Source organism: Haliotis asinina, chromosome 12, assembly GCF_037392515.1.
Source record: "Haliotis asinina isolate JCU_RB_2024 chromosome 12, JCU_Hal_asi_v2, whole genome shotgun sequence".
Classification (NCBI taxonomy): Eukaryota; Metazoa; Mollusca; class Gastropoda; order Lepetellida; family Haliotidae; genus Haliotis; species Haliotis asinina.
In genome coordinates this window covers 15,185,718-15,202,331 of record NC_090291.1, presented here as the reverse complement: position 1 = coordinate 15,202,331, position 16,614 = coordinate 15,185,718, and the positions used below count along the sequence as shown (strand labels likewise).

The 16,614-nt window shown below is 42.2% G+C and overlaps 1 protein-coding gene across 1 annotated transcript in view; it reads left to right on the top strand.

Annotated features, from left to right (window-relative positions):
• The window catches only part of LOC137258466 (neuropilin and tolloid-like protein 2), a 76,383-nt gene extending 62,827 nt beyond the window's left edge, over window positions 1–13,556 (top strand). Inside the window, exons 4-9 of the mRNA XM_067796151.1 lie at window positions 6,088–6,342; window positions 8,668–8,697; window positions 9,369–9,523; window positions 10,499–10,727; window positions 12,179–12,304; window positions 12,603–13,556. Coding sequence (XP_067652252.1) covers window positions 6,088–6,342; window positions 8,668–8,697; window positions 9,369–9,523; window positions 10,499–10,727; window positions 12,179–12,304; window positions 12,603–13,273 — 1,466 coding nt within the window. The 3' untranslated portion in view covers window positions 13,274–13,556. The remainder of the gene's footprint in view (window positions 1–6,087; window positions 6,343–8,667; window positions 8,698–9,368; window positions 9,524–10,498; window positions 10,728–12,178; window positions 12,305–12,602) is intronic.
• Window positions 13,557–16,614: the final 3,058 nt, after the last annotated feature.

Here is a 16,614-nt window from a genome sequence, read left to right as displayed (position 1 = left end):
TCAAAACCACTATATAATTTCTCCACTTTACGCAATTGTCCGCCCTGCTACGTGGTCAGGATGGCTTCCTTTAAGCGATTGGGTACAATGTGTGAAGTCCATTTTCTGGTGTCTCCCGCCGTGATATTGCTGGAATATTGCTAAAAGCGGCATGAAACTAAACTCACTCACTTCTTTAAGCGATGTTAACGAATCTACTGTCGAACTTTCCATCGTCTTAACGTACGTTTCTTTGGCCGAACGAGACTCCCAGCTCATATCCTAAACTAACAACTAGTCTATGAAATGAACATATTTTACAGAAAAAAAAATTCATAAAAAAATTAAATATAATGAAAAGGAGCTCTGGGACTTTCCTCATTGAGTTGAAATCTAGACATGCACTTTTTCTAGACATGCGTGGGCTTCAGTGGATATATTTGCATGAGGGTCTGTATAACAGACTACTCATATCCAGTAAACAACGTTTTTGACGAACACGCTTGTAACGAACTGGCAGATATAACGAACTCGCTTGTAACGAACTGACGGATATAACGAACTCGCTTGTAACGAACTGACGGATATAACGAACTGTATTCTTCATATTCTTCTGCATATTCTAGTCGAAAGGCGTATAAAGAACTACCGCGATGACGAACTAAATCAATAGTTAAGTTCGGCATAACCGACGTTTACCATAACCCCAGACATATTTAGACAAAGTTTCGGTAATATCTTTGAAGAATGGGTCATATTCTCTCCAGATGTATCAACAGGAACTCTACACCATCGTGTTTATGAATAAAATAAACAATACACTATCCAGTAGTACCTTTGATGTGTACACGTGGAAACTGAAGTTTATAAAACGTAATCAAAACGACGAAAATATTTAGTCAGTGAACGGTTGCCACGTGGACAATAATAAACGAGACGACAGAAATAGTATCATGCATGTTTTCTAAACTGTCGAAAGGCTTAATTCAAAATTACTGGTGTTTACAGTTAAAGCGATATTATCAACACCCACCCTGCAGTAGCATCACCTCAGGAGCATCCCCTGTCAATCAGTCGAGACTTGGACTTACCCTCTCTTATCGGCGCCACTGAATATTACATATTCTGTTACGCCGAGCGTTTAGTTCGAAGGAAGGGCCATCCCATGGGTGTGATAAGGCGTGAGATGAGAACGAGAGATGGCGAGATGATCGCGAGCAATCTCGCAACCTGTCGCCGCTGTCGTCATGAGAAAACGAGATTACCCAGGAATGCCAAAACGCATTGATCAATTTCAGATAAGGCTGATGTAACAGTTGGCCTGTAAATTATTTTTAAATATGTTTGGATTACCTTTTTAGATGGCTCATCTTGCGGTGGAATATGACACATATAAACATTCCAGGACATTCTCCTTAAGATGTAGCGTAAGATGACATTCAGACAACTACTTGCCATTTTCATCCACTTTGCGAAGAAATTCTATGTCAGACATAGATGAATCCAGCGGAGTATTTACAAACTGGGACATCAGAATATTTTGAAAGATGATTTATTTATGTATAGTTGATTTTTCTGGGGTAGTGGTTAGCCTAGTGGTTAAACCGTTCGCTCATCACGCTGAAGACCCGGGTTCGATTCCCCTCATGAAAGAGTACAACGTGTAAATTTAAGCCCTTTTATGGTGTCGCACGAATACTGCAAAAAGCGGCGTAGAACCTAACACACTCGCGTTAATATTACGAAGCGCTGGAGAAATCTAGAATCAGACAGTTAGTCAGTCTAATAGTCCCTGAACCATATTTATTCCTGCCAAAACTTCACCGAAGTAAGCTTTGATTCCTCTGAGAATCAACAGACTCTCCTTTCACTGGGTTTCCTTTCAGTTTCAAATGGAGCAGTTCCTTTCCATGAAAATTATATATTTTACGGCACTAAGACTTTGTTCACCAGTAATTATAAATAACGGGTTAATAAATGTCGGAGATATGTTTGGCAGGCTAATGGGTTTTGTCTTTCAAATGCACATTTGAAAATGACGTCCTGATCTTGCAGACCTGAATGACCTTTTTAAGGGGTGGGGGGTTGAGGGTAAGCGGAGAGGTGTAAACGTTGTACAAGTGATAAACCTCAAGAGGAAATGCTTGTCAGACTGTGAAAAATGGCCATAAACAAAAAGATATTACTCAAGTTGAACTATGTTCTTGAACCTCTAATTATTGTCGTTTCAAGTTATGATGAAAGACTTTCAAAGCATCTTATCGTACCAAGAAGCTGGTATGTCAAGCAAAACATGGGCGAGTTTTCTCGCCATTCCCTCATTGTGGAGGCAACGGTTCCTGATACAGAATAGAACCTGGGTATTCTCCATGTTACAAGCGAGCACACTATCCATTGAAATCCGATACAAGGCTTTAAGGTTACTTTGGGGATAAACACAAAACAGTACAGACAGACAGTCAGACAGACGGACAGTTTTGTTAACAGTACAGTGGAAGCTGTGAAAACCGGCACTCATCGGGACTGAAGAAATAATCCAGTTTGGACAACGGGGCGGATTGTAGAGCTGATGATAAATGTTCAAGCCACAGACGGGACTGAGATTTTATGCTGGTATTGACGCCTTGCCGGATAGGACAGATGCCGGTTTTGACAGCTTCCACTGTGTAAGGCATCAGCCCCAAAAAACAGCATTGCAGTCGATGTATAAAGTACATTGCATGCATTAAATTTAGTTTTTAAGTTCACAAGGTTAGACGTCGTGCGTTGGGCACTTTTTACAGGAATATAGCTCTAGCTTGGATTGCTTTTACATCACTGGATTGCATGAGCTGCACGAATTTATGGATTTTTTATAAAAGATATTTCAAAGAGAGTGCTTGATAGGTTTTCCGTAGATGGGGATACTTGGGACAATACAGAAGAACATGGTGTTTATCTTCGATGAACTTTGCATTGTTAGTTGTGCACATTTTATATAATCTTTGGCTGCGGAAAATATTTTAAGACGACCAGATTCTATTAAAAAGTTGTTGCAACGGAAGTTAGCTATATACTTGATACGATAGGGTTGGATGTCAACTGTAAGGTGCATCAAGGAGAGTTTTAAATAACTTGTAGTTGAAACATTTTGAGTTGTCATGTAAAGATGAATGCCAATCCTGAATTAGATTATCTTTCAGTCGTTGCTAAAATTCTAATAAAAACAGATCAATGTTTCCCATGTGTTCTAACCACACGTGTCCAAATCCCAGTTTACAGAGTATGTTTCTAATCTCAGAGGCCCAAGTACATATAACGATCTGTATCAGAGATGGATTTAACCATGTAGTAGGCTTGGTACTGGAGTCTTGAAGGATTCAAATGGATAAGTCTGCACCAGTATGTAATAGCATTTGTCATATGTGTTAGCTGTAAGTACGTTTTGCCAAATTCTCCAAGAGCTTTTTGTGTTCGGCGTAGCTATGCTCACTCCACAAAACAGAATAAGCTACAATGGTGTTTGTCGACTTCATCGGTGTACAGTAGAATCTGTCTAAACCGGCACTCATCGAGACTGAAGAAATAATCCGGTTATGACAACGTGCCGAATTGAAGAGCTGATGATAAGTGTTCAAGCGACAGACGGGACTTGGATTATTTTGCTGGTGTTGACAACTTGCCGGATTGGACAGATGTCGGTTTTGACAGCTTCCACTGTATATGTTTTTGTACATATTTGTTCTAGCCTTTTGAAATAAAGTCTTAACTGTTTATAGAATTAACCAGTTAAAACATGTGCAATCCCATGTTTAATGTGAATCGATGTTACAACTAACAGTAAACCAGGACTGGAAAATATTTCCATTATAGACTCTTTTACTCGGTAATTCCTTTTAGAATAGAAAGAATATATGTTCAAGAATTGTAATTATCAGGAAAGTTTGATTACACATGATAAAAAGTGTCTGGTTATTTTGAAAGGTTGTTATATTTTCAATTACAGAAAAAAATAAACAATCAGTTTCGAAAATCAGCTCATATATCAATCGGGGAGTTACTTGGTACACAGACATAATCTCATCACTGTCGAGATATTTCGGGATGAAGAAAAATATAGAACCCATTTAGGCAGTCGACCCGATCATGACTTGCATCTCTTTTTATACTGGAAGCATCTACAGAATCTGACAGTGAATGTTACGGAAAGATACCCCGTCGCAACATATATTTAGTTTTCTGGCCAATTAAAACGTGTAGGGGTAAAACGTAGTTGTGTATTTATGTTAGAGATAGACATCAACATTTTCCCATTTCCAACATGTATCTGTAACTGTATTACTTTTGCTCACAAAGAGGGTCATATCCATTTTGTAGCGTTTTTGTTTGCTTGTTGTACGAGGTTTACATTTTTTCGGGGAAATTTTAGACTGAAAACATTATCCGTAGTTTTCTACACATCTGTTTCCACCCCTACTTCTCATTGCATAACATGCGTATCCTCTCCCTGAGGTTGGCATGTCTCACCCCCTACATGGCTCGATCCCGTGGGCTAGTACGTCTCCTCAGCTGCATATTCACTGCCCCTCCCTACTTCTTCTCCCTACCTCTTCTCGACTATACCCCGCCCCTCCTCACTCCACATCGTCTGCTGATCACCCTCCTACCCCACCCTCCCACCCCCTGTCCTCATATCTTAATGCTAACCGTACAAATCTCTTGACATCCCCTTTCATTTGAATGCTTACCGAGCGAATCTCCTGATGTCTTCTCACATATGAATGCTAACTGAACCAGTCACCTGATGTCCCTTTCCCATCTGAATGCTTCCTAAGCAGTCTCTTGATATCCTCTCCCATCTGCTAACCGAACCAGTTACCTGATATCCCTAACATCTGAACGCTTACCGCTCCAATATCTGATATCCTCTCCCATCTAAATGCTTCCGAAGCAATCTCCAGATATCCCGGTATCCCATGGACAGCGTCCGTCGACCTCACTCTCCTGCCCTCGTCTCGTCTCTGGTCTGTTTTCATTCCATCATGGGATAAACAATATCCTCCCTTCCCCACCCCTTAACCCCCACTGGTTCCATATATCCTGTGAATGGGAAGATGGAGCTGGGCGTATAGATTATAAGGTAAATATGCCTAACGTTCATCTATCTTTCTCTCCCAGTGGATGGTGCTGCAGGATAGCCCAGTGGGTAATGTGCTTACTCACCAGGAGCACCATCCGGTTTTGTTTTCCAACACTTTAGACTGCGTCAGACACATTATGATTTTCCCTGTTGTGATATAGCTGGGATATTGCTGAAGGGTGTAAAACCATACTCTCTCACTCGTACTCCGCAATCAAATGGCGCCGATTTAACAAACATGACAGGCAGAGCCTTCGTATTCAGTTTCACCGATTATCTCCCTTGTGTTCTTGCTTATTTAAGGACGAACGTTGGGTTTTTGTTATGGTTTTACTTCCCTTTCACTCACTGACTCAACCACTCTCTCATTCACTAACGCCTTCCTTCGATCATTCACTTACTCTTTCACTCAGTCGTTCAGTTACATCTTCATTAACTCACTTATTTCTTCTCTCATACATTCACTAAATCACTTATTCCTCCACATATTCTCTAACTCACCTATTCACTCAATAAATCTATTCACTCAGTCATTCATTCACTCTCACTTATTCCTTTACTAATTCATTCATCCACTCACCTAGTCATCCACTCATTCATTCGTTCTCTCCTATTCCTTTACTAATTCATTCATCCACTCACCTATTCTATCACTCGCTCTTTTATTCATGCACTCGTTCATTCACTCTCACTTGTTCCTTCTCTCACTCCTCTGTGGACACCATTCGCTCACTAGCCCGAAGACTTTAATTTTTCGTTTTCAATTATTCGTTCCCTCAAACATTCACTCACAGATTGCCCGGCGCGGTGGGGCAGCCTAATGGTTAAAGCGGTCGCTCGTCACGTGGAAGGCCCGGGTTTGAGCCCCGACATAGGTACAATGTGTGACCCTCGTTTTGGGGTTTCCCCGCCGTGATGTTGCTGCAATGTGGTTAAAAGAAGCGTAAAATAATATTCACCCACTCACTGATTCCCCATTGTGTCTACAGCGCCTCAACACTTCAAGATTCAGCTCGACTTCAGGGACGTCTTCAAGATCGAAAAGTCCGAGAACTGCAAGTACGACTACCTCGAGGTGCGCGACGGCCCCTTCGCATACTCACCCCTCATAGACCGCTTCTGCGGGGACGACTTTCCCCCGCTCGTCTCCTCCACCTCGCGCTTCCTGTGGATGAGGTTCAAGTCTGATGACTTAATTCAGGACGAAGGGTTCAAGGCCATTTACTCCTATATCAAAGACACAAGTAAGTAGAACACAGTTTTTAAAATACATATAGAATATGCTACACCTCTGTGGCTCTATATTAGGCTTATAATATCATATTCTTACAAATGACTTCAGTAAATGATGTACCATCCATTATCCACTTAAAGGTGAAGTCATGACAACTCTCCGAGGCGTTAAACAATACATTTGGTGGCGGAAACAGCCGAATAGTCCCGAGACGTTCCGAATGCCACCTCGTGAACTTAATTCCAGGGCTAACCTTCGATGTTCTGTAGTAACTAAATGTGTATAAACAAGGCCGTATGCACAAAACGTTTTTCTGAGTGAAAATATTCTCCATACTCACCCGTCAGAAAATATGTTGGGGATACTCGCGGCTGTCACCGATACATGTGTTTTTATAGCAGGGGAAATAGACGCAATTTCACCCCACCTAACCAAGGGCATATGGCAAAACAATGAACATACAAAAAATAACGCTTGTCATTACATAAAAACAACATTCACACTAGATACACAAAGAGAGCCGTCTCACCGAAATGTCAAGCATCCAGACGGGCTTGCTCTGTTCAACCGGGTTGAGGGTTGATGTGAGTCCTGTATACATAGTCCTGTATATAGTCCTGGTGAGGGTTAAAAAGAAAAATAAATTCTGAAATATTAATGGACTATGCTCAGTTACTGATTTTAAAAAGTCGTAGATACCTGTATATGTGTGGTGAGACACTCTGTATATTTACAGAAACATAACTCGCGCGTGTTAGTGGAGCATTGACCAAGATCTGTTCCCGGGACTACTAAGGTTTAAGTGGAATTATTCATAAATTTAATGGTTTGGGGTTTTTTGGTGGTTTTGTTTGTTTGTTTGTTTGTTTGTGTGTCTGTTTGTATTTGGTTGTTTGAGTGTTTTAGAGGGATTTAATTTTGGCTTTTCTTTTGTTTCTTGTTTTTGTTTGCTCAGACTTTACAACAGCAAAGGGTTGACAAATAACATTAAGATTTCAATTTACATAGTCAAGACAACGCATGACGATGTACCCCGAATTATACGAAGGTTAATGTATATATTGTATAAAATGAATGTTTTGTATAAACATGAGTTTTCCATTCTCATCCCTCAAAGGTTATCTTTCTACTTCCTGTAATGATCAGACTTTAGTTAGCATTCATGTTTTCAAGATAGACGATTCTGATATAAGAAATATAATTTCTGCTAAAAGCTGAGATCAGCATATGCTAGTGCTTATTTTGTGTCTGTATATCATTATAGTGGGGGAGTGAGTTTAGTTTTACGCCGCACTCGGCATTATTCCAGCTATATGGCGGCGGTCTATAAATAATCGAGTCTGGACCAGACAATCCAGTGATCAACAACATGAGCATCGATCTGCGCAACTGGGAACCGATGACATGTGTCAACCAAGTCAGCGAGCCTGACCACCCGATCCCGTTAGTCGCCTCTTACGACAAGCACCGTCGCCCTTTATGGCAAGCATGGGTTGCTGAAGGTCTATTCTACCCCGGGACCTTCACGGGTCGTATATCATTATATATTTCGATACACTGATAAGTACATGTAGATGCCAATTTAGTCACTGAGATATGTGAAGTACAGAAATCATAACTCATTCACAATCTGTTATATATAAGTTGATTATGATTTACATACGTGTATATATATTATATATGTGATGCATACGGTGTGAGTATATATGTATTACATGCATTTTGTATATTCCTTTGAATACTTCTTGGTGTATGAAGCCATTTCTTCATATAGGTGAGGTGAGGAGAGGAGAGGTGAGGTGGGGTGAAGTGGGGTGAGGTGGGGTGAGGTGAGGTGAGGTGAGGTGAGGTGAGGTGAGGTGAGGTGAGGAGAGGAGAGGTGAGGTGGGGTGAGGTGGGGTGAAGTGGGGTGAGGTGAGGTGAGGTGAGGTGAGGTGGGGTGAGGTGAGGAGAGGAGAGGTGAGGTGGGGTGAGGTGAGGAGAGGAGAGGTGAGGTGGGGTGAAGTGGGGTGAGGTGAGGTGAGGTGAGGTGAGGTGAAATGAAGTTTAACGTCTTGTTTGAGCATATTTCGCTCATGTAACGACGTGTATGCGAATATATGTGTGGCTGCCTGTACTAGCCAGACTTGGTTTGATAGTGCTTTGCTCACTCCCGAAGTTCAGAATGACTACCCCACTCAGACACATAAAACTGACGCCGAAGCGTCCTTGGTGTACCCATTTATGCCGAGCGTCAAGCAGGGGCCAACAAGTAACGTCTTTTGATCTATATATATGAATCTACATTCGATATAATGTATATAATAGTTAGTTAGATGTTTCGTTTCTTTTCCAGCTCAGAATGACGGAAATGTGTTTAGCAAAGGTGAGTATCTTGATAATACCTGTTAATACCTGTATCAGCTGAAGGTGCGATATATTTAAGTAACACATGACACGCGCACCACAAGTCATGACGTCACAGCTTTGCGTGGTCACACATATTGTACCCTTAAATCCTTTAAGCAAAGCAGTGATATTTCAGCGTCGTCACATAATCACTGTCTATGTATTTTCGGAGGAGGGGTGGGGGAGTGGTTCTTCTTTAAAGTGGCAACGTTCATAATCAACTGTACTTATCTGTCTCACAGATCCGTGCCTTCGTTTGTATTGGGATTTTTTGAGTGCGTATATGATCCGTATTCATTTATAATACTTCTTTATGGGCATAAACGATGAATACTTACCCAGGCCCTTTCCCCGGGGTGTTTATGTCTGCTGTTTTACAGACTGACATCCAACGATCACTCTTAGCTCTTCTTAAACCAAGGAATTAGGACGCAGGTGAAGTAAGCATACACGACATAATACAAAACACTGGTGTCGGTCCGGAAAGGGAATCAAATTACATCGGGACGTTTTATGAGGACGTGTATCTTTAGGTCCCCTAGCATTTAGGTTCCCTGTTCCCTGTCGTCATATTGCCTGAATACAGCGGCGTAAAGGTAAACTCAATCACTATCTTACTTACTTTCTAAACGATCGTTGGTATTCCAGCCCCGGCTCCTGTGTGCCGACAGTTCCTGGAGGTGACCCCCTCCCAGCCAGACGGCGTCCTGTCCTCCTCCCGCCTAGGGCACGAGATCACGTCCTACCAAGTGCCACGCCCTTACGACTGCACGTGGGAGCTTCACACGGACAAAAGCTACGGGGTAGGTTGAGGATCCCTGTCGACTTAAGTCGCCTTCAGTCACTATAGAACTACCTGAAGGTTTCACACGTAAAACTGAAGAATAGAAATTCTAGATTACAGTTATGGTTGGAAATATTGAAAATTGTGATTAGCAACACTCAAGAAAAAGGTTTAGATAGACACTAGGAATCGGTCCACAAAATACTTCCTAACGTAACCGAAAGCAGGGCATTGTTTTTTTGTCAGCACCACAATAGTTTGTTGTTGTTGTTCCTGTTGTTGTTGTTGTTGTTGTTGTTGTTGTTGTTGTTGTTGTTGTTGTTGTTGTAACGAAACAGTTCTAACTGGCCATAACCGGAAGTTCAGAATTGTTTCATAATACAACCCGACGTTAAGGGCTGGTACATGGTATTCTTCAGAATCTAAGATGTATAGCTTCCTGAAGCCAAGGTTTGGTGACTGTGTCGAAAGAAAAGTCATGTTTGGTTTCTGCTAATATAACAGTGTGAAGAGGCTGATCACAGAAACACCGTTTAAGATCTGGTTTAAGCTTCAGTGAAAGCGTGGATGAAGGCGTGGTCTGAATTACATTATGTTATCAGTCATCATCATGATAATCATCGTCGTCGTTATCATTATCATTGCTATCAGTATCATTACAGATCTCCAGTCATCATCATGATATTATTAGCGTTCGACGTCATCATAATCATCGTTACCACATCATTACAGATCTACATGCAGCCACGCAATATGAGTTAAGACATAACAGGGCGGTGGGGTAGTCTAGTGGTTAACGCGTTCGCTCGCCACGTCAAAGACCCTGGTTCTATTCCCATCATGGGTACAATGTGTGAAGCCCACACTGAACATACAAAAAATACCCCCCGCCGTGATATTGCTGGCATATTGCAAAAGACGGCGTGAAACTAAACTCACACACTCACTAAAACATAACCAACCATCATAATTATAATCATCAATATCATTACAGATCTACGTGCGGACACACAATCTGACAATGCGTCGTCCTCAACGTTGCGATCAGAACTTCATCGCCCTGTACAAGCGCACCACACTAGACAAGACGAAGTATGTTCAGTATTGTGCCGGGCCCAAGGCGGAGATGAAAACCAAGGAGAACAGGGTGTTTGTCCGGCTGTATGGCAAGACCCCCGCCAACCGACCGGACGTAGAGATGGTCTACACTATATACAAACATGGTCAGTATAAGCGATGGGGCGGCGGAGCCTAGTGGTTACGTGTTCGCCCGTCACGCTGGAAACCCGGGTTCGAATCCCTTTATGGTTGCAATATGTTTAAAGGTCATTTCTGGTGTTCCCCGTGAAAGCGCTAAAATATTGCTAATAGCAACGTATGACCCAATATACTAATAGCAACGTATGACCCAATATACTACACCCTGGTGAAAATACCCGGATGCAGACATGATATCGGAAAGGTTCATTATCTGTTGTTAGCTGGTCAAACCGTACCTTTTCACCTTTCCCTACTTTAAAAAAACAGACTTTCGAAAATATTGTTTACGAAAAATATCATGAATTAATACAAGTCAGCTACTACAAGAATTGTTTTAATTATCTTATACTTTTTAGTTCGTGTTATTCAAAAACCCACCTCATGTGCATAATCGGTCTGGACTCTGAATACATAACTCTTGACATGTTTCAGTTTCAAGAACAAATAACGCCAACTCCATCTGAAACCGAGACAGACTTGTCTACTGTACCTTTAACTCGCTCAGTAAAAAAGCATTAGTTATATTATATATTATTTATCCCCTTCCGTTTGGTCACGTTTATATACAATGGAAGCTCCCCAAACCGGCATCTGTCCAATCCGGACAGTTGCCAGCAGTAGCATAAAATCTCATTCCTGTCCGTGGTTTGTTCCTTTATTATCAGCTCTACAATCCGACACATTCTCGAAACTGGGTTATTTCTTTATCAGTCCCAATGAGTGCCGGTTTAGACAGCGTCCACTGTGTATGTGAAGTTGCAACTGATGAATGTGTTTCTGTTGTAGTAATGGACTGTTATATACCTCTCAAATGATGTTAAGGAATGAGGAATTCTTTCATATTACTACTGTTAATCTGTCACGTACTTTTGAGCAGTATACACATGTGTTCTGTCTGTTGTGTCGGTAAAAGTGAGCTTTATGTATGCAGTTATGTAAATTTGGGCTTAGTGTTTTGTTTTTGTTTGGTTTGGTTTTTTAAGGTGTGAGGGTGGGGGCAGTCACATATTTATTCACAGTCTGTGCATGAAGGTCAAAAGAAGGGGGTCATGGTACCCGTTGTATCTGCAGGTGTGAAGGTATTCTTTATTGTATTCTTTACAGTAGTGAGTTCTGGTGAAGGTGTGTCCGGTTCTCCGGACAGGTATGAAGGTGTAATCCGCTCTCTGGATAGGTGTGAATATGTGTTCTGTCCTCTGAACAGGTGTGAACGGATGTTCTGTTCTCTGGAAAAATGTGAAGGGTTGATCGGTTCTCTGGACAGGTGTAAAGGTGTGGTCTGTTTTCTGACCAGGTATAGAGCTCTGTTCTAATATGTTGACATGTGCTCTGGACTGCAATTTGTGCCTAGACGTTCTATGCCTATATGTTCTGTTCTCTAAACAGGTGTGAACATGATTTCTTGTCTCTGCAGGTGTGAAGGTGTGTTCATCCGGTGAGTTCAGCTGTGGAGAGATGTGTCTCCCTCGCAGCCTCCTCTGTAACGGCATCCCCAACTGCCCCGACGAGGAAGACGAGGACAACTGTGCAGGAAAGGAGGGTACGTACGCATAGTGACGTCACTGTACAATAGGCCTCACGAATAACATGCATTCAACGCCATTCAAGCCATTTCAATTTAACAGGGCATTGTTTTTTTCTCTAAACAATGTTGTGTTGTATATGGCAGGCATTCAAAACATGTCCTTTAAACGTTCCATTGGACATTTCAAGAGAAAATATCTTAAATGTGAGGTTGTATTAATATGGCACCCGAATGTCAAATATTCGTAACAAAAATATACATAGCTCAGAGAGGAAAGAAGATAAAAAATATAAAGTGAGTTTGATATTTTCAGTGGCTTCGTCCGGAACCACACTTCCCCTTCACGCTATCATCGCAGGAAGTATCGGTGGGGTCTTACTGACAGCCATTATCATTGGAGTGTGCGTGTCTTGTCACTACAAACGCCGGGACAAGCGCTACGAAAAGGAGCTAAACAAGAAGATGCAACAGAGGAACGCCCTGGAGATGGCCGTCTCCAACTCCTCCACAACCACCTACTCCTTGTCCAGACAGGGTGGCCCAGGGGCCGGGTCAAGCCCCGCCTCCCACCACCCCCAGCTCTCACCCCGCAGCAAAGACAACACCCACCGGTACAGCCTCGGCAGTTCCATCCAACACTCGTCCGAGGGGGACCCTGCAGAAACTATGTCCGACGTCAGCAACTACAAACGTTTCCTGACAATGGAGATGACCCCGGATGAAGAGTCTAGCCCCTGCCCCTCCCTCTACAGTCAGACGGGCGTGGTCACGGTGGAACGGCACCCAGCGTTGGAAACTCCCTATCCTCGCTTCACCTCCAATGCCTGGCGGCCGGAGGACCCTATGCTCTACCCCTACACAAGCTTAAAGAAACCGCCACAGTTTAACGTCACCAAACCATTCTCATATAGCCCCGAAAGCAAGTACATCACAAGCATACCCTCTTTAAAATATACAAATAATGATATTCGGCCCGACAATTAATTTTTTCAATTGTCAAACAATTTTCAATTTTCAGTGTCTTTCATTGTAAATGACATTATGTTTTTCAAATGACATTAAGTGTTTTTTTAATGATGTTTGTATCATTGACTGTGCCAATCATGAGATGTTCATACTACGTTCCGAGAATACTGTTTCCCTATCGTGTAAGCCTGATGTAATTATATTGAGTACGGGTTAACATTCGGAGCTTATCGTTTCATGGCCTTCGTATGATCATATTTATGTGTCATTTTTCGGTAAATAAACAGAAAAAAAATTCCAAGTGCCAATTTTTTTTCCTTTGTGGTACGGTTATCGAGGCAACGCATGAGTACCTAATACAAGCGGTATGCGAGTCCCCGCGCGTGTTGAAATTATTTCTCGGAAAGAAGACAGTGAAGTAATTGCAAGTGACAGTCTACTGTAAAACGTCTAGTCGACCTTGACGGACGCATACTGCCAATAGTTTCTCTCTTTGTAGTTAGTAGTTACGAGCCTGAACCAGGTCGTGTTAATCAGCTGCCGACATGTTTTAAAGGAGGGATTCCTAAAGGGCGTGTCCTCTGCCTGGGGGACGTGTGTGGTACGGTTATGGGCAATTAAATAGCCCGCTTCAAGGACAGTGTTTTTTGTGTGTCGGATTCCTTCAAAAACATTTTTTTAGTAATTAGATGTTTTACGCCCGCTGTCATGGCGGCCCGTAAAAGTTGTTGTTTTGTTTTTTCGTCATTAACTGCGAAATAAGTTGGATTTTGGAGATGTTTACGTTTCTGAACTCCCTGTGGAGAATCCCAGGGGAATTGTTCCATGTTTGTTGTAACAGTCGAGTAATGAAGAAGGGTGAGGTTACGATGTGTGCTGTGGCTGATAGTGTGACAGTTTACTGGCGACGGTAAGCGATTAGCGTTCCGTCTGGGGACTTTGAGAGAAGCCCTGCGGTTGGAGCGGCCGCATGTCAAGGTTAAGAGCTGGGTTCGATCCTTTACTTGGGTAATATATATTTATGGCATCTGAGTGCTATATGATAGCTTAAAGCGACAAAAAAAGCTTCATTCACTCATCATTCACATCATAGCCTGTTATGCAGACCTAAGACAAATGTATCAAAGAAAGCACATGCAAGCATATAGTATGTGAATAATAACATAACATGAAGGGAGTATTTTATGTTCTTCCTGTTATATTATATTCTGTTAATTGTTAAAACTTATTTTCTGCCACATGTGTTAATCTCCGGCACAAGATGCTAGTCCCCGCTTTTTCCTGGACTCAGTTGAATCCGTGAGGCCTGAAATACCCGATGTTGATCTGTGTTTGGACTGCACTTTAGCAACCCATGCTTGTCGTAAAAGGTGACTAACGGGATCGGATGGTCAGACTCGCTGGTTGACACATGCAGTCGTATTCCATTTGCGAAACTCAATGATATCAGTCAGTGGATTGTCTTGTCTAGACTCAATTATTTACTGACATCGTAATATAGCTAGACTATTGCTCAGAACTGCGGTAAACAACAAACAAACACGCTATTGTCAATGGTTCAGATCACAAACACAAACAATATAACAAATCGCTGTCAAATATTTGGAATATTGTTGAACAATGTACCCTTATGTACACATCTCCAATTTACAGATACATCACGGAATGTCGTGCAAGATATTTACTACTTTGGCGCAACAATCAGAATTTATTTTCAGTGATCACGAACGATCCGACAAACCTACAAACCTACTACACACGATCCTGCGTTTCTTTCACACCAAAGGGAAGCAACTCTGCTAAGCGAAAGAGTACCACTAGGCAACCAGGAAACCTTCAATTGTCTTCTGGGTCTTTTGTTATGAAGGCTTTTTTCGTTTGTTTTCCTTTAAGGACTTTGTTTTCTCGATTAACAACTTGGATAGTCGATAAGAAAGATAATTAATGTTCTCTTGCCCGAAATTAAAAGTGAAAGCAAAATCATACACAAGAAATGTCTGGGTTAGTGCATTGTAGGTCTGTTAAGTCATTAAGTCTTTTAAATCAAAATTCAACATTTTCAAACTTACAGTTTTATTTAACGGTACGTTGAGCCTGCAAACCATTTAACTGAATTAAGTTTGTCAACAGGTCCAACCAATAGCGGTTAGGTCGTCACCTTGTAAAAAGCACGGCCATACCAGCATGTATATCTCCGGTAATGGCTGTGCTGCAATGCTCACAGCATGTCTGTTACCTGACTTCCGAGATTCTTTCATCACACAATCTACTCCGACTGCAAGGTAACACAAACCGCGCAGTCAGACAGCGGCATGTTGTGAATGTGCCAGTCTCGTGTCTAACATTGCAGCGTGTGGAAGCCTCACTACCTGTCCTGATCAACCTATGCTGTCAATATCCATCTTGATCAAGCGTGAAATGGTTTCTACCTCCGTGTTAGTTCCGCCATCTTACATTGGTCACCTTTCGCCCCTGTCCGTAACCTGCCACTCGGCTGTTCCGGAATGTCACGAGTGGTCACGAAAGTCATTTGTAATAGACGTGTAACTCATGGGCCAATGGCGAATGGTGACGGAGTAGCACAGGTCTGTCTGAGTAGCATCGATCCATTATGAATGAGAGAGTGAGTTAGTAAGGTTTTACGTCTCTTTTAACAATATTCCAGCAATATCACTTGTGGAGGATACCAGAAATAGGCTTCACACACTGTACCCACGTGGGGAATTGGTTCTGGGGATTCGGCGTGGCGAGCGAACGCTTTAACCATTTGGCTACCCCCACCGCCCCGTGCAATCAGTAAATGAATGTGTTAGGAAAGAATGAGTGAGTGATGACGAATTACGTCTTCGAGTGAGCGCATGGTGTGAACAAAGGAGTGAGTGAAAAACTGAAGGAACGGGTGAAAATGAATGAATGAGTTGATGAATAGGTGAGTGGACAGATGAATTAGTGGATGAATAGATTAGTGAGTGAATGAATAGTTGATTGAGTGAATGAATAAGTGGATGAATAGATTAGTGAGTGAATCAGTGAGTGAATGTATAGGCTACCTCTTCGCCCCACTTTAATCATGACCGACTCGTGCAAGGCCGGGGGAACAGGACCCAACGAAATCAGCCCACTCGCTGACACTCCCACCGGATCCACCTTAGTATGAAGTAACGACAGAGAATGAGGCCCAAAGATCCTCAACCTCACAGAAATCCCCTGCATAATTCACCTGGAAATGCGCCTCGTTTGACAGGTTTTGTTTTTGTTTGGTAGTGTTATTACCGCTACACTCAGCAATATTCCAGCTTTATGGCACAGGTCTGTAAACAATCTAGTTCGGACCTGACAATACAGTGATCAACAGCATG